The sequence below is a fragment of the Strongylocentrotus purpuratus genome, unplaced genomic scaffold (genome assembly GCF_000002235.5).
Source record: "Strongylocentrotus purpuratus isolate Spur 01 unplaced genomic scaffold, Spur_5.0 spur5_scaffold_17, whole genome shotgun sequence".
Lineage (NCBI taxonomy): Eukaryota > Metazoa > Echinodermata > Echinoidea > Camarodonta > Strongylocentrotidae > Strongylocentrotus > Strongylocentrotus purpuratus.
The window spans coordinates 28211065-28238955 of NW_022145602.1; the positions used below are offsets into that span (position 1 = coordinate 28211065).

Below are 27891 nucleotides of genomic sequence, written 5' to 3' on the forward strand. Positions count from 1 at the left end.
AATGTGACAACTCGGAAACTTCGATTTCTTGTTCAAATATAATATTTTTAAAGTTGGATTTGAACGATCAATGCAATTTTAATTAAAAGGACAAATACGATGAATATTATTCTAAAAAATAATTAGATTAGACAAACAGAATTATTAGAAGTTGGAAAATAGCTCCCACCACTCGAACAGTCGAATTATTTATTTTCCAATTTGAGATTTCATTAATTACCAAATTACAACTTTCAATAATTCAGATAACTTTATACCTGTTTTCTGCTTGTGGGAGGGGGGGGGGGATTGTACGCACAATCGGTCCTTGCGCCTCCTTGCAAATTGAAATTTATGAATTAATTAGCGTCGTCTAAAGACATGACGGAATATTAAGTTAACATGCGTACAGGATCACAACGGTCAAAGTTATGGTGTAAAATTTACAGTTATAAAAAAAAAAAATAAGAGTGGATATGTCAAAATTCAAGATAATAGCAATCAAGCAGCAACAAACATGTACTACAACAACCTCTATGGGCATATAAGTTGCCAATCTCATAATAAGTAGGCTTACTTTTCACACTATAGCAAATTTAGGCGAGGTGAAAATAATGACAGGCCTAGTACCGATTAGCAGTTTTATAAAATAACAAAATAAATACATCTAATCACGATACTGATAAGAGCAAAGGGCATATACTACCTGTAGCTTAGTATATAAGTCAAGGAATATGTCCATCTCACATTTTATGCAATTTTCTTTTTCAAGAATTATTGTGCCCTATATTTTTACAAAATCATAGTTCAGCCTCTATATACGTGGACTTAAAGTAACGATATCCCTGGGCCCCGTCTTACAAAGAGTTGCGATTGATCCGAATCGATCGTAAGTCCTCCAATCAATCGCAAGTTTGCAGTCTCCTATCTATTATGTACATACTTGCGATTGATATCAATTGCAAATAAATTGCGATTGATATCAACTCTTTGAAGACGGGGCCCTGCTCTACCATATCCATTCTTCCTTTCTTTCTTCATTTCTCAAGTTTCACCTTTTCTATCTTTCCTAGCTTACTCGGCTATCTTTCATGTATAATATTCTATTTTTACTTCAGGGGCAAAGTTCTCCGTACAGTGCGTGCAAGTATGACTCTATTCATTATTTTGACTCGACATGCTAGAATTGCTTATCGCTCGAGATCGTACGGTCATTAGATATTAGATAATAATACAAATATGGGATGATTCATTTTTATTATTGTGAAATGCTTAAGTAATCATCACGAGGGTTCTGCTATATGTTTTTATCTTGTGTGTAATGTTGACGATACGTATTGGTGAGTCCAACCGAAACAGAGCGGAACAATATGCAGCAGGGGAGGGGGGGGGGGGGGGGGGGGGGGGTAGAGAGAGAGCGAGAAAGAAGGAAGGGTGAGGAGAGGGAGAGAACACTAGAATCAGTGTCTTTTTGACAAAAAATAGACAAAGAAGAAGAAGAAGACGAACGAGCAGAAGAAGAAGAGGAGGATGACGTAGAAGAAGAAGAAGAAGAAGAAGAAGAAGAAGAAGAAGAAGAAGAAGAAGAAGAAGAAGAAGAAGAAGAAGAAGAAGAAGAAGAAGAAGAAGAAGAAGAAGAAGAAGAAGAAGAAGAAGAAGAAGAAGAAGAAGAAGAAGAAGAAGAAGAAGAAGAAGAAGAAGAAGAAGAAGAAGAAGAAGAAGAAGAAGAAGAAGAAGAAGAAGAAGAAGAAGAAGAAGAAGAAGAAGAAGAAGAAGAAGAAGAAGAAGAAGAAGAAGAAGAAGAAGAAGAAGAAGAAGAAGAAGAAGAAGAAGAAGAAGAAGAAGAAGAAGAAGAAGAAGAAGAAGAAGAAGAAGAAGAAGAAGAAGAAGAAGAAGAAGAAGAAGAAGAAGAAGAAGAAGAAGAAGAAGAAGAAGAAGAAGAAGAAGAAGAAGAAGAAGAAGAAGAAGAAGAAGAAGAAGAAGAAGAAGAAGAAGAAGAAGAAGAAGAAGAAGAAGAAGAAGAAGAAGGAGGAAGAAACGTCAGAACGGGGTCATGCAGAACCAACAATCTTTGCCGATTGGTGTTTATGATTCACATCGGCGCAGCGACTGATGATTGGAAAACTCGTGCATTTATGTTTTGGGATATGACGTCATAATCTCAAATCTACCGCTACGTCATCTACAGCTGGAGTCTCTAAAGTCACCTGATGATGGCCAATTCTGAAGTACTGTCAGAGGTAAGTGAGTGTTTATGATTATCATAACAACGTCAATTATCAAATCTCAAGCATGCGTCGCTTACGGAGAAATTTCGTATTGGAGGTAAAGTATGAAAATACTCTTGTAATAATTACGATACTTTCCAGAACAGTCCCATACGTGTGTTTCCCTGTATGTTGGCTTTCGTGTTGCGTTGTGTTCCTGAACTGTCATACACCACAGTAGAAAACACCCTAGTATTCACTAAAAATCGATGCTTTGCCTTTATCAGTGACAAGACTCAATAAACTATAACTATATATGACATCTAAATATCAGTTAAATACAAACAAAACGGTTCAACTAGCTCACTCAGCTACTGGCTACTGCACTGATGAAAAAATATATTTGAAATCTATCATTGTCAGTCCTCCTGACGAAGAACCACTTTATACATGTAGGGCCTAGACCCTATTTCATTGTATTTCTTGGTCACAGCGAGAACTGTAAAATGAAAAGATCAAACGGTTAAAACCTATGATTTTTTGCGGGCGGGAAATACTCCGTAGCTAAATAAGATCTGGCTATTTGTGTCAGTCGATATCAGTAGACTTCAACAATGATCACGGTCTGTAAACAAGAAAGATAAAAGAAGATACCCTTAATTAACATCAAACTATAACATAATCCTCTATCTCCCCCAAGTCTTTGGTGCAAAAAGAAACGAAAGGCTAACGGTTCGACAAAGACTTAAAATACGACCCAATGATCAACGACAAGTAAAATGTAAGAACAAGAAACGTGAACGCGGACCAGGCTAAAACGAAACCTAACGCATGACGGAATGTCATCAAAAACTAGCAAAACAAGAAATGCAATAGCCAAATAGCAGTTAAAGAATTAAAGACATAAGGCAAACTGTTCGAGTGTCAATGTCACATGACATAGTCTGAGTGCCAGACAGGTTTGGCTGGGCAACGAGTAGATCGCCTAGGAGGAGCACTGGCCCGGCCGACGGGTGTGAGCGACGGCAACTGCGTGTCGACAGAAGGGACAGGAACAACCAGAGATGGGCGAAGAGAACGACGGGGTGGGCCATTGGACGTCCCAGAAGCGGCAGGGGTCGTAGGAGCTGCCTGGGCAGCGGGCATGACAGGTCCCGGCTGGCTGGTGGCAGGGGTGTCGGCGCATGTCAGTGGTGGCACCATGGGTAGGGCTGTGTCAGGGCCTGAAGCAGGATCCCCAGGCTGTTCAGTAGGACGTGGCAGGGCCCCTACGTCTGGCCGCAGGACGGGCTGTCGAGTCCTCGGACGAGTTGTGCCTGTGATATGATATCATTTTATATCTACATGTATGTTCAACAAATGACCTATATCATATGCCCATGATTATTGCTACCGCAGATTGTAATGCGGCTTCACATACATCTAATAAATACAACAAGTTGTTCATATTTGAGTTCTACAAAATCCAGCCTCAAGAAGACTCTTATTATAAATCATAATTAGTGTACAACACTTTACATGGTGGCAGCGGTGCCAGGACTTTGCTAGACCATTTTGAGTGCAGGTGGAGCCCGGATTTGGATTTTATGGACAATTTAAGCACCGTTTACCGGCCAGGCCTAGGTTGGGATTTCGTTTACGCGCATCGACCCCCTGTGCTAATTTGGCTCGTGTGTATATGCGGTATGGAACTGACTAGCACGTACGAAAAATTACGCGCGCTAACCGCGGAGGAATTTTGAACGGAACAGTCTAGTGTGAGTCGATTGTTTACATTGTGATTGTGAATGACGGAAACTTCGCGATTTGAGCAAGTTAGTTTTCCTCTACAACGATTTTGGACTGATATTCCGCTGAGATAAATTTTGAACTGAGAAAGGTGAAGCTCTGAACAGGTCAGCGATATATTTGAGGGACGTTTGAGTACTGCAGAAAACGACACTGATTATGAGTCGCAAATATGAGATTTTAAACCCCATACGAACTGAGAGTGAGACCGAGTGAGCCTACCGTCCGATAGCACAGCACTGATCGAGAAGTGATTATTTGCCCTACATTCAGGACCAGCTTGATGCGGAGGCAGAACCAGAGCCTAGAGGCTCGCCAGGAGCAGAGCCTAGAGGCTCGTCAGGAGCAGAGCCTAGAGGCTCGTCAGGAGCAGAGCCTAGAGGCTCGACCGGGACCGGGAACAGTACAGTACAGCTAGGGCGCTATACTCCCAGCCCTGCATTTTGGTTTGGAACTGAGCCACACGGACTCGGAGCTCATCGGGAGGATCGACGACGTCGCTGGAGCTGGACACCTCGATCGACACCTACATACTATAGGCCTAGACCTATGAGAGTGAAACCTGGGAATACAGATCTCCGTGGAATAAGATATGAACTTGAACTGAGAGACACTAGATTTTAATCAAGATTCAACATTTTGAAATAATGGACGCTTTGCTGAATTCATTATTTGCACATGTTTGAATAGAATAGTTGAATCACCAACCTGACCAGGATCATTTAATGTGAGTAAATCCATGGATAGTATTGAAGGACCGGCTTATATTTAATAGAGACATGGAAGAGTTGGACTGGCAAAGGAATAAATTGCTTTGGAATTGTATTATTGATGATGTTTGTTGCGATGCAGTATAACGAATGCCATAGATATTTTGTCTCATTGCAGTATTGATAACACAGGATAGGGTGTGAATTTTAATGTAACCCTACTCCTATTTGTATATTAGGATAAGGCACACTATATGACCTTACTCCTTTATGTATAAGGCTGAATATGACTAGTAGTAGTTTCTTTATGTGACTTAGACTTCTAGGCTATATTAGATTTTATTGGCTGTTACAAAGTCACACACAAAAACAAACAACATGGGAGAGATGACAGGAATCAACCCTCCCTGCATGGATTGGGCATCCAAAGATTTGCCGACTGAATTTAGAAATTTTCAATACTATTGTGAGTTGATATTTTCAGGGCCGCTTAACAAGAAGTCTGACCAAGAGAAATGTACATACATCCTGTTGTGGCTGGGTCAAGAGGGTATCAGGATTCACAAATCCTGGGGAAAGGACTTCAAGACCCCAGCTGAGGTCTTCGAAGCTTTCATAAAACATTTCGAACCAAAGACCAATTTCCGTCTGGCAAGATTTCAGCTGCAGAAATTGGCACAGGAACCAGCCGAAGCCATAGACGACTTCATGGCCAGATGCAAAATACAAGCACAAAAATGCAAGTTTGCGGACATTGAACTTGAAGGTCGCCTCATAGAACAGATCGTCATTGGCACCTCAAGCAAGAAGGTACAGCAAACATTGTTAGCCAAGGATGAGAAACTGACATTAAATACAGCTTTGGACATCGCCAGAACCCAGGAGGCAACTGAGGCGGATATGAGACTCCTTCATGGTCAAGCCGTCAACGTTGATATGACGAAGCAACATATCCAAAGGAAGAAACAGTGCTCATTCTGTGGACTGAACCATCCACCGAGGAAGTGCCCTGCTTATGGCACCAAATGCAGAAACTGTGATAAAATGAATCACTGGGAGAAATGCTGCCGACTGAAGAAACAGGAACAAGAATCTAAACAGCAGTGGCAAAGGAAACAAGAAGCTACAAAGACATATCCGAAAAGGTCGCAAGCACAGAGATCAAAGAGACTCCATGAGATGAAAGAAGAGGAAGAAACAGAAGAAACTGACGACATGCGGTTTGAGACCATCTGTGTAGACCAGATCAGAAAGAACGAAGCCTTCGCTGTGATCGGAGTTGAGATCGGAAGAGGACCAGCGACTCTAAAAGCCAAAGTTGACACAGGATCTGAAGGGAACATTCTTCCATTACGCATTTATCAGAAGATGTACCCTGATCGCGTGGACTCTAATGGGGAACCTATCACAGGAAAGCTAAGAAAGTCACCGATAACGATAACAGGCTATGGTGAAAAGAGTGTTATTCCACAAGTAGGCCTACATACGCTGAGCTGTAACCACCAGGACAGACAAGCAAATGGAGAATTCTTTGTGGTGAAGACTCAAAGACCGGCCATCCTTGGACTTGAGTTGTGCCTGGATCTAGGATTAGTAGTCTTGAATTGCAGTCTGATGGAGAGCCATGATAGTCCCATCAAAGATAGAGAGCATTTGAAGACTTTGTATCCCGATAGATTTGATGGAATCGGAAAATTTGATGGGAAATACCACATCGTGATCGACAAAGATGCGGCTCCTGTGATACATGCAGTTCGACGATGCCCGATAGGCATAAAGGATGACATCAAGAAAGAACTTGATGAGATGGAGAGTCTTGAAGTGATAGAAAGTGTCACTAAGCCAACAGACTGGGTATCAAGCTTGGCATACACCCAGAAGCCCAATGGAAGATGGAGAATTTGCCTTGACCCAAAAGACTTAAATAAGGCAATCAAGAGAAGCCATATGCCGATGCCAACCATTGAAGAAGTCCGACACCAGTTTGAAGGAGCAACAGTGTTCAGTACCCTGGATGCCAGACATGGATATTGGGCTATACAGCTAGATGAAGAATCAAGCCATTTGACGACCTTCAATAGTCCCTTTGGTCGTTACCGTTTCAAAAGACTACCTTTTGGCTTGTGTGTTTCTCAGGACGTGTTCCAGCAACGAATGAATCAAATACTAGAGAAATGTCCTGGAGTCATAGGAATGGCCGATGACATAGCAGTCGTAGGAAAGACGGCAGTGGAACATGACGCCAACTTACACAATCTGATGCGCGTCGCAAAGGAGCATGGACTCGTCCTGAACTGGAACAAATGCCACATCAAGCAAGACCGAGTGAGATTCTATGGCCTTGTCTTCAGCAAAGATGGAGTGCAACCAGACCCACAGAAGACAGCAGCCATATCAGCCCTGAACGCACCACAGAACGTGACAGAACTCCGAGAGTTCCTAGGCATTGTGACCTACATGTCACCATTCATTCCAAGACTTGCCTCACTGACTGCACCACTTCGGGAACTTGTGAAGAAAGATGTGATATATAGCTGGACTGAATCACATCAGAAGGTGTTTGAGACCATCAAAGATATGATCTGCAAGGAGACCACACTTGCTTACTTTGATCCAAAGAAACCTGTTGTCCTAGAAGTAGATGCATCGATGAAAGGCGTTGGAGCAGCCCTCACACAGGAAGGGAGACCAATAGCGTTTGCCTCAAAGTCCCTCACAGACACCGAGCAGCGATACGCTAACATTGAGAGAGAGATGCTAGCAGTTGTCTACGCATGTGAAAAGTTTCACACGTTCGTCTTCGGCAGAAGTTTCACTATCCTCTCAGATCACAAACCACTAGAGATGATCACTCTCAAGAACCTTGGAGCTGCACCCCCAAGACTACAAAGACTACTGCTCAGACTCCAAGGGTATGACATGACAGTGAAATATAAACCTGGAAAGGAGATGCTTCTGTCTGATGCCATGTCAAGACTCAATCCTCTGCCTCCTGAGTCTCCTGAAATGCACATGAAAGTTGACTTTGTAATGTTCTCAGACAAGAAGCTACTGGAGATCCGCACCGCAACATCAGAGGACTGTGAACTTTGCATCCTGAGAGATGTAATCCTAGAGGGATGGCCAGAAGAAAGGCGTAAACTTGACAAAAGCCTGATCAAATACTGGCCATACAGGGACGAGATGTCCATTGAAGACGGGATTATCCTGAAAGGTTCAAGAATTGTCATCCCCAAATGCCTGACAAAGGAATACCTGAACAAGCTACATGAGGGACACCAAGGCATCATCAAATGCCAACTGAGAGCAAAGAGCTGTATCTTCTGGAATGGCATAAATCAGGAGATCGAGATGATGGTACGGAAATGTTCTGTATGTCAAGAATATGGGAACTCCCTGCCATCAGAGACTCTGCAGCCACATGAAATTCCTGTCAGACCTTGGCAATTTGTCACAACTGACCTCTTCACACTTGATGGAAGAGAGTACCTTCTTGTTGTTGACGTATACTCAAAGTATCCAATTGTAAAGCAGTTACCACAGCAAGCAACAAGTAGTGCTGTCATCAGACTGCTTAAGGAAATCTTCTCTGAACAAGGAACCCCCGAGAGACTAATGAGCGACAATGGACCTCAATACAATAGTGCCATATTCGTAGAGTTTGCCAGAGACTGGAATTTCCAACATGTAACCTCAAGCCCGAGATATCCACAATCCAATGGATTTATAGAGAGGCAAGTACAAACTGTCAAGAACACCATGAAGAAAGCTAAGAGAGATAACATAGGCGTCAACAAGGCATTGCAATGCCTGAGAGCCACTCCATTGGACAGCCATCTACCATCTCCAGCAGAGCTGTTACTGGGGAGGAAGATCCAAACCAACATACCGACCAGAATTCGGAACCAGTCACCCCAAAAGGATGACATCTACCAGAGACTGCAGACCAGGCAGGATGACCAGAAGAAATACTTTGACGACAAGCACGCTACCAACCTTCCCCCACTACACAAAGGACAAGAAGTCAGAATCCAAAATCAAGAGACTGGTAGATGGGACAGAGGAAAGATCACAAACAGGAGACCAGAACCAAGGTCATATGAAGTAGAGACATCATCAGGTTACACTCTGCGACGAAATCGTAGGCACATCAAACCAACCCAAGAGAGGGACAGCATGGAACAAAACCGTCAACATGCTAGTGATAGACATAATGATGTACACGACCAGCAGAATGCACAAACAGAACAAACACAAAGCAAACCAGACACACCATCGAATAACCACCAACCATACACCACCAGATCAGGTCGTACTATTAAGAAACCAGAGAGATACGATATGTAAAATATTGATATGGTTGGAGATAATTCAAATAATTGTTGTCTTTTGCTTTCTTTAACAATGTTTACAAGGTTTTGAGTAGTTAGATTTAAAGAGACATATTGAATATGTCATGTTTTGTATATTAATTAAGTTTATTGCATTATAAAGCAAGATGATAACTGAAGTCTGATCAAAACATTTTAGATAAATAAGCAAACAATTCGCATTCAAATGAAAAACAAATGTGATAGAATTTTTAAATTGTTTTTTTGGAAAAAAAAAAGAAAAAAAAACAAACAAACAAAGGGACGAAATTGTAAGTTCATATTAGCACAAGTTTAATTTCTTAAGCAAAGAATTTTAAAAAGATATTTTAAACAGTATGGATCTAAATATGAAATTAAGTTTTCATTGAGAAGAGGGATTGTGATATGATATCATTTTATATCTACATGTATGTTCAACAAATGACCTATATCATATGCCCATGATTATTGCTACCGCAGATTGTAATGCGGCTTCACATACATCTAATAAATACAACAAGTTGTTCATATTTGAGTTCTACAAAATCCAGCCTCAAGAAGACTCTTATTATAAATCATAATTAGTGTACAACACTTTACAGTGCCAAAGTCACCGTCCATCACCAAAGGAAGGAGACTTGTGCTGCTGGAGTTGTGGTACTTTCAAACGTTAAGTCGCTGCTGTTCTCAGAGATTTAAGACTGAATAACATCATTGGAGCTTGTAGAAGTATTCGAAGGACAGACCGTGATCATAAATAAGATCTGGCTATTTGTGTCAGTCGATATCAGTAGACTTCAACAATGATCACGGTCTGTAAACAAGAAAGATAAAAGAAGATACCCTTAATTAACATCAAACTATAACATAATCCTCTAGTAGCGACAAAGTTTTTGGCAGTTAATCTTCTTCTGATTAAGTGATCTGCCTCCTTGAATTGACTGAAGATTCTTGCAAACTAGTAATGTATGTGTGTGTGTTACCCTAATTCATGTCCATTTGAGTGCTATTTACATTATAATACAGTTTGTTGACAAATATTAACAAGCTCATGTATAGCCACTGGCACCAACCCTCTGCAGTCCATTACGAAAGGCTCCAACAGATTGCAATACATGAAACTACATGATTCGCAAATGCTACTTATTGCTAGCGAAACAGGATGCGACAGAGCAAAATAAGCAGCGGTTACCATGGTTTTTCTACATGATTTTGAGCTGTTCATCAGTTGGAAATTTTAGAACTGATTTATGATGCTCATTTAGTGATTTACAGCATCATTGGTTAGGATACTTATGTTTCAACAATAATCTTTATTTCTGTCCCATTTGTATGTGCAGGAGAAATTCTCCCTCCCCCTACTACTGCCCTGGGCCGGTATTCAATTCAATACTTAAAATAAGTAAGAAATTTACTAAGTAAATGGCTAAGCTAAGAAGTTTACATATCTCGATTCATATCACATTTTAGGCTTTTATTTAGCTTTGTGACATCACACGGTCAATCAAAAGTAATGCGCAATTAACGCGATTCCAAAAATGTGCGTTAATATAATTGTGCGCAGGTTATCATACTGTGTAAGAAAACCATATGCCTGCCAATCAAGGCCTCCAAATAATTGGCTTAATTTTGGTAGGGAGCTGTCTTAAATTTAGGGTAAAATACTAAGCCAAAAGTTTGAATTGAATACCAAAAGTGGCTAAGCATTTTTATCTACATGTAAGCCAAATACTCAGTAAAAAGCTTAAATTTTGTACTTTATAAGTATTGAATTGATATAGGCTCTGGGGCCTGAGTGACCTTGGTAGACAGGTTTAACTGTATGGCGGTGTGACCAAAGTTCGCGCGTGACCAAAGTTCGCTTTCTCAAAAAATCGGTAAGATTTCGAAAATCTGATATCACCAATGGAAAGAGGGTCATAAAATTACCCAGAAACGAAATTTTCTTTAGAATTGGGTGCGAAATTGAAAATATTGACAAAAGATTGGCAAATTTTGCAGTTATTTGCGTCCGTTCCGAAAAATTATCAACTTACCGATAAGGGTCTGGAAATCTTCATTTTGAGATCAGAAATCCTCAAAATTGTAAGTAAAGAGTGGTACTAACTGATTGTACGATATCTTGCCTTGCAAATTATGATATTACCTTATTTTTGATGGATCACATTTTTTGATAAATCAACTGTAAACCACCGTGCGTGAAGTTAGGTCTCATTGTTTTTATGACTTTTTTAGATGCAGCGCGCACGCACGATCAGACATCGAATTTTTAGATCGCGATATCTCCAAAATCCTTCGACGGTAAATTTTTATAGTTGAACCAATCTGTTGTAAAAAACTTTGCCGTCCATTCGGTAATAATTGAAATAAATAAAGTTGTGTAGAATGTGAGAAATCATAGATCGAATATCACATTTTGTAATGTGTTCTAAAATGTCCGCGAACTTTGGTCACCCCTTCATACTTGTAATATTTTGCTTTGAATGACACAGCTTCTCTCACTCTTCAATCATAGGTTGTCTTTCAACAGAGTGGGGTATTCATTCACACCACTCATGGGGAATCAGAAGATGATGTTTTACTTGAAGGAAGAGTACAACTTGTGAAAAAGGTGAGAAAATAGTTCAGCTTAAAAATTATGAACACATTTTTATGCCTCATGTTTGTGTAGTCCCATATACGTCTCTCTGTGAATAGTGCTTGTTTCTTTTACCAAGACTGTGCCAAATTTCTGATCATTTTGATGATTCCAGAACCTTGCAATACACACCTAAACTTATATGCTACATGATTAACTTTGTTTAGATTGATTCCACACCTTGTCTTTCACAATACATTTCCATGACCAGATCTTAACTTTATCTTTAAGTCTAATTGAATGAAAGAACTTTGTAATAACAAAATTAAAATGCATGGCCATGACATGTTTATCTAATGATCATCCAGTACAAACGTATTCTAATGTATGCCAGGATGGCACCCATATGCTCTTACAGAAGCGCGGGGAGTATGTGGAATGGGTCCCAATCCGTGAGGGTGGTTTTAGTCTACCACAGCAGGACCAGGACTGGACCATGGTCAACACGGTCACCTACCAGAAGGACCATCAATCATCAGGTTAGTTAGACCAGGATCCTGTCTCATAGATATTCTCTATTATTGATATCGAGTTCTCCAATCAGTTGTAGAGTTATAGCAAATATCTAAGTGCAAATTTGGGATTGCTACCACGTCGAGTTCCATCACGCCTGTTTATAAGAAGGACCCCAGGAAAACAGGGCCAATATATGTAAGAGGAGATAAAGATGATCTTCCGTTTGAGTAATCATGAACATTATATCTTCATAGAATCAAAGGAAACTATTGTCCACTGGAAGAGAAATATCTTTTATAAATCCAAAGAAAAATAGAGAGTTTTTAATTCCCCATTTGGATATTGCATTTTGTCAACATATATGTTTGCATGTAGTTGTGTAGCCCTTAAAAATGGGAAGTTGTGATAGTGAATATTGATAGAGAACTTTGAACAAAATGTATAAACATACATGTAAGATATACAGTAATTTCATATCTTCAGCTACATGAAAATAGAAAGTCCACTTCTAATCCAATGTAAGAAAATTTGTAGAGCGCCTATAGTGCCAAAACAAACTAACAAAGCCACTGATGAGACTGAATAACTACTGGGAGAGACTGGGGTAGTGGCTAGTTGTAAAAGCAGTTTGGTACATGTATGTCTTTAATAATAATAATGGTAATATTAACATTAATATGGCGCTTTATACAGGCATTTCTAAACACACAGGTGGTACTGTCTAACTGAATATAATTATTCAACATGTTCAATAGCTTAAATTTCAGTTTTGAATTAATCTCATTACCTGTGACATCAATCACTTCACACAGATGACAACGTTGTTGTCAACCCTCCTACTGCTGGAGCCGCGGCCCCGCGAAGGAACAAGTACGCCATGAGTTACTCTCTGTCGGACGTGAAGACGATCCGACGCTCCAAGCAGAACCTCGGCTGGTCCTACCTTGTCTTCATCTTGAAAGATAACGTAGCGATGCCACCGCTTCACTTCCACGACGGGGGCAGCGCTGCCTTTGTCCATGTCATTGAGAAATATGTCATGCTCACAAAGTAAGTATTTTGCGATTTAGGGCTGGAAGTGAGAACCTTATACAGTAGGCTTACGGTTGCACCATGTGAGAGAGGGAAAGGATTGGGGAGTCCTAAAAAGGACTGTTGGTAATCTTTCTTTCTTGAGTGTGTGTAGTCCTAAAAAGGACTGTCAGTAATCTTTCTTGAGCTTATAGTTCTAAGGAGAACTATATCTCAGGTTGAAGAAGATGGGTAGTAGGAGGGGCTCAACGCTTCGAACAGGTTGACTCTTCATCGTCAGGATTACCCAATCATCCCCCTCTCTCACATGGTGCAACCGTGAGCCTACTGTATATCTACATCACCATGCAAGCCGATACTTATAAGCATCATTTACAAGACTTGTATGCCACATTTGACTTAAAACTGTATTTTTTTTCATGTCAAAGATGATTTCATATTCATGAATGTATGTAAAAATTCTTGAAAAAAATAATATCAAGAGAGGTATCATATCCTCATTTGAATTGTAGGCTGATATGTAAAGCATTTTGAAAATACCTCGTTAACCCTGCTCACTCAATTTTAACTTGTACAAATTAAATCTACTGTTAAATATAAATCATTGGTACGTCAACATGCGTTTCTTTTTTCATTAGTCTTGAAAATTGAAGAAAAAAAAGTTAATGAGAGGCTACCCAGATAGTTTCATCTCTCTATTATCCCCTTCCCCCCCCCCCCTTATTTTTGACAGTTAATAAACTTTTTTATTTGACAAAAAGGTTGTATGAAGGTCTAACCTTCTGCCAAATTATATTTAACTTTTCTATCTCACCAATCTTTCCCCTCGACATGTCCTATTATCATTAAGGATGTTTTTTCTCTCCTTCAATGTCTTTTCAGGTCACCGAATGACTCTAGACTGTATATCGTCACTCCCAATGACACGGATGCTCTATCTCGCTCCTTCAACGAGCTTCAAATCCTAAGGGAGACATCATCGCATGTAGTCTCAGTAAGAATGCCTTTAGAACCCAATCATACATGAACTTGAAGTGCTCAACCACTTAAATAATAGTAATAATAGGTCCTTTGATATTGCGCAGTTACTACATGAATTTAGTCTACTACACTTAATACAACCTATATTATTACCCCCGCTGTAGCTGACTGAAATAATAATAAATATTGCCTATACCGCAACTTCAAGTTTGACCTTTGTTTTGTGACAAAATTGTAATCTGTTCATTGTAGACCATTTAAGAATTTAGGATCACACTGGATTATCTTTTATGAATATAAGTCCTGTACAAGCTGCAATAATGTGAAATATGTATTCAAGACAATGTTAAACTTAGCTATCATGAACTGTACATGTATGTACCGGTAAATACTACTTTGGAATTGAATTGAATCATCACAGCAATTTATGAAGGACCCTGTTTCGGCGACGATGGGAGGGTTCTCCAAGGTAACCAACTTCTTCAAGGATGCAATCCTGTTGCCAATCAACACCCATCGACCTTCCGATGAATACGCTGACCTCATGCCTGACCTGGAAGGACTTAGTGTGAATCTGCAGGCCGAGCAGGGATATGGTCTTGTCTCACAGTCACAGGTAATGAAAAGTGCATCGGTCATATTTAATGTATGTAAATTATACTTATATTGATGTGCCTATCCCAGCCCCGGGATCTGATGTCATGGATTTGGTACCGTGATTATAAATAAGATCTGGCTATTTGTGTCAGTCGATCAGTATAGATTTCAACAATGATCACGGTCTGTAAACAAATAAGATAAAAGAAGATACCCTTAATTAAGATCAAAATATAACATAATCCTCTAGTAATGATCATCTGGGTTTTTACAGCTCTCAACGATATTTAAGAAAGGGGCTAAAATTTGTATTAAATTGCCTGTAGTCATTAGTTCTTGATGATGTATTGATGTTGTATTCGATTAGTTTTGTAATACATCCATGTAGAATATTTACTGTTTTACTTATAATGTTGAAATTTTTATGCCTCCGTTACGAAGTAGCCGGAGGCATTATGTTTTCGGGTTGTCCGTCCGTACGTCTGTACGTACGTACGTCCCGTTCTCGTGATCGCGTTATCTGAAGAACCGATTAATGGATTCCTGCCAAATTTTGGTCATGTATGTATCTTGCAGAGCCGATGAACTGATTAGATTTTGGGGTCACGAGGTCAAAGGTCACAGGGCTCATTATGTATGCAAAAACAGCTTGTGATCGCGTTATCTGAAGAACCGATTGATGGATTCCTGCCAAACTTTGGTCATGTATGTATCTTGCATATGTATCTTGCAGAGCCAATGAACTGATTAGATTTTGGGGTCACGAGGTCAAAGGTCAAAGGTCACAGGGCTCATAATGTATGCAAAAACAGCTCCTGATCGCATTATCTCAAGAACCGATTGATGGATTCCTGCCAAACTTAGGTCATGTATGTTACTTGCAGAGCCGATGAACTGATAAGATTTTGGGGTCACGAGGTCAAAGGTCACAGGTCACGGCTCATAATGTATGCAAAAACAGCTCGTGATCGCGTTATCTCAAGAACCGATTGATGGATTCCTGCCAAACTTAGGTCATGTATGTTACTTGCAGAGCCGATGAACTGATAAGATTTTGGGGTCACGAGGTCAAAGGTCACAGCGCACATTATATATGCAAAAATAGCTTGTGATCGTATTATCATTAGAACAGATTGATGGCTTCCTGCCAAACTTAGATCATTTATGTATCTTGCAGAGCCAATGAACTGAGTAGATTCTTGGTTCATAAGATCAAAGGTCATGGGCTCATTATTTATGCAAAAATGGCTTGTGAACGCATTCTCATTAGAACTGACAGATGGATTACTATTTAACTCAGGACATCTTGCAGAACCAATGAACTGAGTAGATTTTAGGGTCATGAGGTCAAAGATCAAAGGGTCATATATGTATATGAGAAATTGCTTATAATCACGATATTCTGAGAACCTGTTAATGGATTACAATTGAACTTGAATTTGAAAAATTTCTTCCGTTTCAGTTTGTAAAATTGCTCTATGACGGAGGCATGATTTTTGACTGCGCGCAGTCGAATTCCATCTAGTTCTGTAATAACATGTAGACCTATCAAATATTGTCTTTGACTTCAGTCTTACAAGTTATGCCATTTAGTTTCTCTATCATGAAATATTTCCCTTGCATTGCAATTGTTTTGTAATATGTTAATTATGTTATCTTTCTTTTATCATTACAATTTTGATAAAATTAAAAACCTGTCCAATATTGTCTTTGACCCTTGATTGCTGTGTCCCCCGAGCATATTAAGTAAATCTGACTCCATACACTTCCTTGAACTATGATAATTTGTAGCTATTGTTTACTTTTGTAAATTTTAATTCTGCATCCATTGAAGAATATACACAATGGAGTTGATTTGTTTAATGGTCACTTTTGAAAAATAACTCAAAAAGGGAGAAATAGATCCATTATAGTTGTTAAAATACTGTTTCTCTTTCCATGCAGATCCGACTTGGAGAGAGACCCAATGTTGAACGACTAAATCCAATGACAGAGGCAGAGTGGATGCGATTTCAGGACAAAGAAGGCAGGATAAACAAAGTCGACGAAGTGCTACTCAGAATATTCAGAGGGGTAAGGAATATGGCGTTCTATTTGCATTTATATTTATCTTACTACGGCAACAATAACGCTGATTCACATAATGTCTGTGTGTGAATATAGTACACCTGCATCGACTTGTTATTATTATTATTATTATTATTATTATTTATTTGACCAATCAGAAAAACATACAGTGAGTATAACAATCAGATAATACATAGACATTTCATAATACATTCAAACAGCTTTAGGAAAGTGGAGAGGAGATAGAGAGAAGGATACAATCTGCTGGTCAGGGGTGACAAAAGCAATTTAAATTGCTATTACTCGAAAGCATGTCAACCCCCACAGTCTGCATCCTAGAAAATTAAGAGTAAAGAAAGAACAGAATAAAAATTCACAATATGAGAAAATAAATAAATATGTATATATATATATATATATCAGGATAACAATAGTTGGAGCAATTACTATTATATCCTTGATTACTTTCATTACATTATTATGTCATTACAATGGCTTTACGTTCATCACATAGATATAAAAACTTTCAAATCAATAACCTGGTGCTTACATTAGAAACATTTGATATGATTATTATTGGGAAGGAAAGTTACATAATGGTATAAAATGATTAACAATAATTTCTAACTTTCAAAATGAAATGAATACAATTGTAATCTGAAGTCTAATATGTACTGAACAGACGAAGAAATGAGCTTGCAATATTGATATTATTTCTAAGTGACAAAATAAACAAATTAGTCAGTTATGATCTAGGTAAGATGTATAATTAATCTTAGGGTTTCCAAAAAGTCACAGTAAAATTACATATCAGTTGCTTTTAAGTGACGATCAGCTTGAGAAAAATGGACAGAATTTGAAATCAGGCACGAGTATGAAAAATATTACCATAAATAATTATCAATACATTGTTTTGCATTGAATTAAATGAGTTCAATGAACAGTGAGAAGAGATTGTTTCAGACTTGTATACTTCATTGATTGCAATGGAATTGTAACATTTTCCCTAAAGATGGAAACAAGATATATTATAAGGCATTCCACTTTTAAATCCAAACAAGCACAGAAATAAATATACAAATATACAAAAAAACAATATATATCAATGTTGAAATATATTAGAGGTGGCGTGGACGAGTGGATATGTCACCGGACTGTGGATCACAAGGTGTGCGGTCCAAGTCCCCCCACAGCACTAATGTCCTTTGTCAAGACATTGATCTACATTTGCCACTCTCCAACCAGGTGTTAAATGGGTAACCGGTAGGATGACGCATTGCTGGAATGCTCCCAGTGAGTGGAGAATGTGCATACATTGTGTGCGGGTAAGCCTGAATCTGATGGCTGGGGCTAATAATATACATATCTGTAAAGCGCTTAGAAAGGGCTTTCGGTCCTGAAAAACGCTATATAAGAATTAGCTATTATTATTATACCAATTTTGTAATTTCTTGACTTTATTGAATCTCAGGGCCTGGCACCATCACTGCGGAAAGAGGTGTGGAAGTTTCTGCTGAGATACTATCCCTGGAACTCTACCAGAGCAGAGAGACAAGCCTTGAGGAGAAAGAAAGAGTAAGTACCAAAGTGGTAATCAATTAAAGCCCCACTGCACTAGTTTGGCCAGGAGGGATTAGACCTCTCTGCATGGTCACTGACAGGTGGTTATCTCATCAAATAAGCTCTCAATTAACATAAGGAAAAGGGGATCATGGGGGACCAATGGTCACCAATTAGGCATTGTTTGCTATATAGAGGGCGCAAGTAGCGATACCGGTAAGTAGTGCAGTGGGGCTTTAAATTGAAGTTGAGTTCCATTCATGGAAGAAAAAAAAAGGATTTAATGAACAACCACTGTTGAAAAAACAAAGCGTTAATAAATTAACGGCAATTATAGCCTCCCAGCACTTAGTGTGCTTTACATGTACATTGTATGTGAGGACAAACACATACACCCAATGCATTCCTTTATACACAGTCATGTAGACGTCTCCAATATCCAAGTGAATTTAACAGAGGCGTGTGAAACTTCTGACCAACGTTTATGAAATGACAGATTCCATTCACTTAATATACGAAATCCAGATTGTGAGTACAAAACATGCTTCAATCAAGTTGGACGTTACTTTGTATGAACCCAAAGTTTGGAAGAATGCTCATCACCAATATGGTGGATTCAGAATTCACAGTGGTGTCGAGCAACAACAGTGTTTACTTGATTTCAAGTGATGTGAAAAAGTTGACTAATTTCTTAGTTGTGTTTCATTTAGAACCTATGATATAACAATCTGCTGTGGCATAACTCTATTCCCTAAGAGATAGGAGTATTTAATAAGAACTTTTGGTTGGGAAGGTTTGAATAATTTATTCGGGGTAAAATATTTGCGCTGATATCATAACAATCAATCGTATGTTACACTGTTTGGACCATTTTGGTCATTTTAATCAAAGGCTAACGTTATGCTGCGCTGCACTGCACTGTTTGGAGGATGTCGACCCCAAAGCTGAAAAATTGGCCTGCCGGTGGGGGGGACTGTTAATTGTAAGTCCATCCTATTTTTCCCTGTTACCAGGACGTACACTGTACCATTCTCTTTAACCTTGATTTTTCTTCTTAATTTGTTTCTTTTTTCAGAGATGAGTACTTCTGCATGAAAGCTCAATGGAAGACAGTGACAGAGGAACAGGAGAGCAGGTTTTCCATGCTCAGGGACAGGAAAAGCATCATCGGTAAGGAACAGAACAATTTGCAGGTTTAAAAAAACAAAAAACAGTGAAAATTTAAAGTGACTCAGTAACATTGCCACAGATTCTAAAACAGTCATTTTGTGCTTTAAAACCAATGGGAAAGTTGACATATCCTATGTAGCCAATTTAAAGTGCCCATATGTATAGTAATCACAACTTTCTTATTTTTTGTCCAATTTCATTCAAAATTTCACCAATCTAATTCTTTGATTATTCTGCTTTCTTTAAGAATAATTTACTTTTAAGGTTGACTTTCCCTTTAAACCAAGGCTTCACAACCTCAACTGGCGTGTGTAAACTTTGTACATTCTTGTACTGCTCCTACAGATAAAGATGTCCTCCGAACAGACCGGATTCATCCCTACTTTGAAGGAGAGTCCAACCCTCATCTTGATACACTCTACTCAATCCTCATGACCTACTGCATGTACAACTTTGACCTTGGTGAGTACTACATGTGATAATGATCTCTTCATGGTTCCTATGGTCATGGCAAAAAACCTGGGGAGTGTTTCACAAAGACTAAGATCGACTTTAAAGATAAAGACCAGTTATGGTCATGCGATTGCATTGTGAAAGAAACGATGTGGAATCGATCAGAAAAGGTTGATCATCTAGCATATAAGTATTGGTGTGTACTGCAAGGTTCTGGAATCATCAAAATGATACAAAATTTGGCCCAGTCTTGATAAAGTTACAAGCACTGTACACAGAAAGATGTATATGGGACTACCCCCACACGTGCGTGACATGTGCGTTATATCTATCAGGTCCAAATAGATATAATAATTTACCAAATATATCAATTAGTAGGTGGTTTCTCAGCAAATTTGTATGATCATGTATTAGTCAAAACATATTCTTTCACATGATTGGTTATAAGAGCTTCCATTTCATTTCCAAAACTGGTCTTTACCTTTAAGTATGGCAGGTTGTTCATGCCACTGTTTGCTCTCACCATTATGAACTTTAGATAATATTTGTCCCTTCATTAATGAATTATCAAAAAGTTTAGATTCTGTAGATTTGTGACCATGATTTGTACGTCCCTTGAGAGACCAATGCCAGTAAATGGTGAGAGCAAACAGTGGCATGAATGGCCTGCCATAGTTAAGTCCAACTTAAAGTTGATCTTAGTCTTTGTGAAACACCCACCTGGAAAGTCATCATGAAGCAAATTTTTCTAGAAAGCCATGGAAAGTTAAGAAAATAAAGTCATGGAAATCGATCATGGGTGTGGGTCATGTGTGGTTATGGCCGCCTTTGAAGTGACAGTTGGTGTGGTATTCATACGCCGCTTGGATGCCTCAACCCATGCCAAAAAATTAATTGTACTTATCAGGTCATGGACAAAAAAAAAAATGGTCATGGAATTCACTTCTCAAATTTTCTGTGGGAACCCATTATATTATATATTTATTTTCTTCTTTTGACACCTGACTCTTACAAGCGATCTTCAGGTGATCCTTTTTCATTATGGCAGATTACTTCAATAAACCTTTGTATTTAATGAATATATGATGAACTGTTTGTATTTATGTTCTATATCTGTGTGCTATTATGAATATAAATAAGCATATGAATTAAAAAAAAAAAATGTTTTAGTTACCGGTAATCTAATATGTTAACATGTGTTTGTATTGCTAGGGTATGTGCAGGGTATGAGCGACCTTCTGTCACCGATGCTCATCATAATGGATGATGAAGTAGAGGCCTTCTGGTGCTTGTGTGGCCTCATGGATGATCTACAGCTGGTAAGAAGCCATTCTTCTTTATCTTCATTATTTATACAGTTTATGCCACAGTAGGCCTGTCCACATCAGCTCGAGTTTGCCAAATAACCCGCTGTTTTAACTATCCCGATCGCAAATTATCCAGCTAACTTGTGTTTTCATCAGCCTACAGTATACAAATAATACACAGCAGTAAGGGCATTAGTAAGCATTACCAACACAAGGTCCACTGGCACATCTCCAATCAGGTTGCTGGGAGGACAGATCCCAGGGTTACCTTGATTCAGTTTGCTTTTCCTCTCCAAAGCAGAGGTGAAGGCAAATACTCATACCCTTTTCACATCTACCAAATATTGCTTAACCCCGGGAAATAGGTGGGGCTAAGGGGGCTCTTAGCCCCACCAATTCCTTCCTTAGCCCCACCAATTACCCGGGGTAATTTTAGCCGGCTTTCTGTTCACATTACGTTTTGCCAAAGTGGGCTAACCCCACAAATAGTACGGGACTATCTGGCCCTGCAAAATAGCAGGGTTAGCCGGGCAATTGCGGGGTTAGCCGGGCAATTGTGGTGCTAAGCTGCGTAGTGTGAATCCGAACCGGGCTAAGGAGAAGCGGGGCTAAGCAACAGCCAATCACAGACAGCGTGGTCGTGTGGTCGTGAATTTGCATTTATCGCGCGCTATGCATGCAGTTCACGTTACGCATGCGCGGTAGCAAAAGCATTAATATTCATGAGCTATCGAATAGTCCGGGGCTAAGGCGAACGTAGTGTGAATCGCGTGAAATTTCTTAACCCCGGCTAAGCACATAGTCCGGGGTTAAGAAAATAGATGTGAACAGCAAAAAAAATAGTATGGGGTTAAGGATAGTATGGGGTTAAGGATAGTCCGGGGTTAAGAAAAATAGATGTGAAAAGGGTATCAGAGTAACATTGCCTCAGATTCTGAAACAAAATCCTGGATTTAGCTCATGCTGCAATGATAATTATAAATCTTTAGGTCAGTCAGGAACTCCATGACTTTTACAAACCAATCACCTGTCTGATTATCAAGATATTTATGATTAGAAATAGAAATTTCTAAATTTGTTTTCCTAACGTTTTTTATTACACTACAGTCCATTGGGGAAAATGAGTATGGTAAAACCGGCCACGCAAAGGTTTTTACTTTTTTGAGGCACTTCATGATCATTTTGAAGCGCAATTTTTTTTTAGGGCTTCAATATTACACCATATCACAGACACTGATAACACGCATGCATCTCAGATTTAACATTGTTAAACGATGTCTTTAAAAATGATAATGACAATCATAATCATAATCATCTCTTCTTGTCTTCAGTGTATGAACTTTGACATGGAGCAGGAAGGAATGAAACGCCAGCTCATCCAGCTCAACTCACTGCTTCAGGTCATTGAACCAAAGTTCTACAGCTACCTACGTGAGTCTATACTCTCTCTTGTTACACATCCCAGTATAGCTAAACTTAATTTGAGCAACCGTTAATATGGACACTGTTTGTCACTTCTAGATTGTCACAGAAAATGTCCCAACCCCATGAAATATGACCCTACAAGTGGAAGATACCATGATTGCATACCTGCCAACCTTTTACGATTAATCTGGATTATTCTGTTTTTCCAGATTTTTTTTTTTTTTTTTTTTTTTTTTTTTGGGGGGGGGGGGGGGTTTTGGTTTTGTTTTTTTTCTTTGGTTGTGCTAAAGCCAAATTAAGCTTGTGTTATCATGTGCCACGATTTGAGAGTTCACTTATTGAGTACGTTGAATGGCTGCATGATCGAGCAACGAATTTGTATTTGCTTTTTGGTACAGATTTACTACGTATTGACTGTTACACTGCCACCGCAAGTGTGATTTCTTATTTTCGAAGGCATACCATACTAAAAATTCCTAATTCCTCTTTTCAAATGTTGGCAGGTATGTGATTGTCATGTCCTATGAAAAGGATTGCTCCTGAATCAGTTGCCATTTATTTACACTTAAACAAAAATTTCTTTTTTTATTGCACCGGTTTCCCTCGTCATACATGTATCTGAACAAGCCTATAAAGAATGCACATGTATCTCCTTCCTCCTATCATTCTCTAGAATCGAAGGAGTCAAGCAACCTGTATTTCTGTTTCCGCTGGTTACTCATCCACTTCAAGAGAGAGTTCACCATAGATGATATCATTAGGCTGTGGGAGGTAAGACCACAGACGCATGTGTTCAAAGGCCAACTGGCAGGGTTTCTCACAGTCATGGAAAAATTCTGGAAAGTCATGTAAAAATGAATTTTTTAGTATAATGCAAAGTCATGGCAAAGTCAGTGAGAAAAAAAATTAGGGAGTGGAAGTTGTGCACACTGTGTGCATGAATCCATCTGATGACCCTTGTAATAATGATAATAATATTTGTTAATTGATTAGAGAGGGTATTATATATCAAGCACTGTACAAATCAATGTTTATCAGGATTAAAGCCCGTCTGCACTAGTTTGGCCAAGGGGGATTAGACCTCCCTGCAAGGTCCCTTACAGATGGTTATCCCGTCAAATCATCTCTCAATTAACATAAGAAAAAGGGGATCATGGGGGACCAACAGGCACCGATTGCTATATAGAGGGCGCAAGTAGCTATAAGTAGTGCAGTGGAGCTTTAATCAAAATGTCCCCATCCCTTCCCGTTTTAGGTGATCTGGACCCAGCTCCCATGTAAGAACTTCCACCTGCTGCTGTGTGTAGCCATCCTGAACGGTGAGAAGGACATCATGGAGAGAGACGACTATGACTTCAATGATATTCTCAAGGTGAGCAACTTCATAAATTTATCAGACATTGTTAGGATGTGGAGCTGGTAAATGCATATACATCTCGAAGAGGCTTAATGTAAGCTTAATGTTCATTGAGATATCATTAACTTTTATGTATTTTGTGTTCGCCATGCATCTTTTCATGCTATTACATTTGGCTAAGCTACCATAAGCCAGGATTCCCAGCTATCTTGGAAATCAGGGAAGAACTTAAAAGTCGGTTTCCTCTCTTTCAGTCCAAGAAAAGTCAGAATTTAATGAATGTAACTCCAGTCCATATTCAGGGAATTTCATACCCCCCCCTTAAATTTTTTATGCCTCCGTTACGAAGTAGCCGGAGGCATTATGTTTTCGGGTTGTCCGTCCGTCCGTACGTCCCGTTCTTGTGATCGCGTTATCTCAAGAACCGACTGATGGATTCCCGCCAAACTAGGATCATGTATGTATCTTGCAGAGCCAATGAACTGATTAGATTTTGGGGTCGCCAGATCCAAGGTCAAAGGTCACAGGGCTCATTATGTATGCAAAATAGCTCGTGATCGCGTTATCTCAAGAACCCATTGATGGATTCCCGCCAAACTTGGGTCATGTATGTATCTTGCAGAGCCAATGAACTGATTAGATTTTAGGGTCACGAGATCCAAGGTCAAAGGTCACAGGGCTCATTATGTATGCGAAATAGCTCGTGATCGCGTTATCTCAAGAACCCATTGATGGATTCCACCAAACTTGGGTCATGTATGTACCTTGCAGAGCCAATGAAGTGATTAAATTTTAGGGTCACGAGATCCAAGGTCAAAGGTCACAGGGCTCATTATGTATTCAAAAATAGCTCGTGATCGCTTTATCTCAAGAACCCATTGATGGATTCCAGCCAATCTTGGGTCATGTATTTATCTTGCAGAGCCAATGAACGGATTAAATTTTGGGGTAATGAGGTCAATGTCAAAGGTCACAGGGCTCATTATGTATCCAAAAATAGCTCGCTTCTGTTTTAGTTTGTAAAATTGCTTTATGGCGGAGGCATCATTTTCAACTGCTCGCGGTCGAAGGTCAATCTAGTTTAAAAATGGTATTTCCTCCCCCCCCCCCCCCTTTATTGGTGTTGTTGATGTTGTTCCTATATGACATATACTTTGCATGATACTCTGCCCATGTAATCTCATACTAATTGGGATTCAATGTGATCAGGAGCAATGCCAAAATTTATTTTATGAAACTTTATTTTCTTAACTTTGTTGTCATTAGTTAGCAGTAAAGGGTACATGAGCATTTGTCTACATCAATAACCCACTTCTTGTGATGGCCAAGATTAAACTGATTGAATTTTTGCGCAGCATAAAACGTATGACCATTCGGTACAATTGTCTGAAAATCAAGACTATTACTTTTGGGCTCTATAGCCCTAAAGTCGATTTGACAACTATTAGTGGTTATTTTCCCACTTGAAGACATTTTCAAGCCCCATCTTTTTTAGGGAAGTTCTAAATTAGTATTATCTCTCAAATGCAGTTGGAATTTAACTTTTTCATTTTTTTGGCCTGCTAATGGGATATAGTACCTTTGAATGTAAAAAAAAAATTGTGAACATTTTCTCTTAATTTTCTTGTTATCTCTTAACAGCACATCAATGAGCTTGCAATGCAGATCAGTGTTGAGGACATATTGAAGAAAGCAGAGGGGATCCACCTACAACTTACAAATTGCGACGAGCTTCCTTCCATGATGCGAGAGATCATCGGTCTCGAGGACCGGAATCGCGGCGGCGGGGACGAAGGCCGATCGGACTGCTCTGACAGCAGCATTGAGGTGCTGGGAGATGGTGACCCAAGCATACAGTAGGTTAGCCAAACACCAAAGTGAATATATGGGACAGAGTGTAATGAATTGATGATAATCCTCAGTGAGTACCTTGTGATAAAAGTTCTTATCAGACAAGACAAATATTGATTTTTCCAGGTATGCTCAAAGAGGCCACTTGTAGCTATCAGATAAACGATGTCGATGCATACAAAACAATATTGCCACAGCACAGTGTTAACGCACTCTACAGATGTTGATTTAGCAACAAAGTGCTATTTGGGCAATATTTGAAAACTGCTATCGAGACCTGATTGTTTGTTCTGATAAAGAAATTCCTATTTATTCCTGAATGTTGGAACAGCAGTATAAGTTTCAAACTAAACTATTTGGATGATAGTCCCAGAATGCATGCATTGTTATATTTAATCACAAGCAACATGGAACCTTGTTGCCTAGCAGCAGTAGTTTCTTGGTCAAAACAGTAGACAGTTTGTACACTATACAGTATAATAAGCACAATATAACAGAATTATTCATACCCCTTGTAAATGTGATGTTTTTCGTGTTTTTCGTCACTCAAGAAGAAAAGTTGGACTGGTAGAATTTAGGGCCTTTGTTGAATACTATTAGATGTAACTTTAAAATGTCACATTATCAAGAAACATAGATGGTGAGAGCAACCAGTGGCATGAGCGGCCTGCCATAGATAAGCCTAACTTAAAGTCGATCTTAGTCTTTGTGAAAACACTCCCCAGGTTGTAATTTTTTGGCCAAAATCATGGGTCAGAAATTAATCATTTTGTTTCATATTTGAAGTGATATTAAAGGGGCTGTAGCGTGACGAGACTACGTGTCTTTCCTGTGGCCTGACTACCGACACAGGGAGGCAGTATTCACGCGCGTGCAACATACGGGAAACCGAAGCAGTAGGAGTACTTCGGTCTGTTTCGCGAAGCGCGTGCTGACTGTTATAGTCCATTCATTTACGTGCAGTTGTCCAAAAGAAGTCGTAGATGGCGTTAACCAGTATTTTCCATGCTACACCCCCTTTTACTGTATGTGTCGGATGTAAATAAACATGTAACTGCTGAAATATGAAGGAAACAAACACATATTTACCATCCATAATATATATACCTACAATATAGACAAGTCTATCATGCCAGTAGAAAAATATTGAAATGTACCTGTTCTTGTATGGTATGAAAGAAAGATGAATTAATTTTTCCTTTTTTCATCTATGATTACAGAGCTTATTTAACATTTTGTTATTAAACAAGCTACATATATTGATTTACATGGAATGTACATGTGTGGCCTGTTTCATGAAATACACTTTAATTTTGGGTTTATATTAAGATTTTCTTTTGTATACTCTTTCATGGATTATACATTGTACATATCTCATAATAGAGATTCTACAGTGTGTATGAATGTATTGGTATGACTATATATTTTAGAGATCATCAGGACAGTATATATATTAATGTAGGCATTTCTCAAACAATAAGATACATCATTGATCATTGTAAAAACAAATCTATGTTTAAAAACATAAATTGGGAATATCAGATGTACATGTATATACATGTAACATTAATTTTGTTTTTGCAAACCAAACTGACCGAAAGGGAATGACAATGGTTCCGTGGCAGTTGGTGTCATGGAATAAACTAACTTGGACGAAAAGACCAACATACACTGTCACTAATGTCAAGCTCTACCAAATTTAGAAAAACAAAAACTGTCTTTTGCATTTGTAGCCAGGTGCCTAATTTTATTTCGAATCACCTGTTTAAAAGTGTATTTCTTTAACTCAAAACCAAAAGCATTACAGTGTCTCCTTTTGGAGATTTTTTTTGTTGGCATTTTTGTAAAATTCAGAATGCTTAGAATCACACCTTATACCTATTAAGCAGAAAGAACAATGATCACAGAAAATTGTACCCGTAAGTCCATTTGCAGTATGTTGTGCCACTTTCAAATAAGAG

The 27891-nt window shown here is 39.0% G+C and overlaps 1 protein-coding gene across 2 annotated transcripts; it reads left to right on the forward strand.

Annotated features, from left to right (window-relative positions):
- Positions 1 to 2111: 2111 nt before the first annotated feature.
- Positions 2112 to 27474, forward strand: LOC581544 (TBC1 domain family member 15). Of its 2 annotated transcripts, none has more exons than XM_030988040.1 (15): positions 2112 to 2219; positions 11552 to 11647; positions 12009 to 12153; positions 12943 to 13180; positions 14045 to 14156; positions 14565 to 14759; positions 16685 to 16813; positions 18279 to 18382; positions 19443 to 19537; positions 19883 to 19999; positions 21203 to 21309; positions 22629 to 22728; positions 23396 to 23493; positions 23978 to 24094; positions 25721 to 27474. In XM_030988040.1, the coding sequence occupies exons 1-15, from the start codon at positions 2190 to 2192 to the stop codon at positions 25937 to 25939; spliced, it is 1902 nt and encodes a 633-aa protein (XP_030843900.1). In that variant the 5' UTR covers positions 2112 to 2189; the 3' UTR covers positions 25940 to 27474. The 2 variants fall into 2 exon arrangements, with proteins under 2 accessions (XP_030843900.1, XP_030843901.1); XM_030988041.1 differs by having other exon boundaries at positions 12033 to 12153.
- The last annotated feature ends 417 nt before the right edge of the window (positions 27475 to 27891 follow it).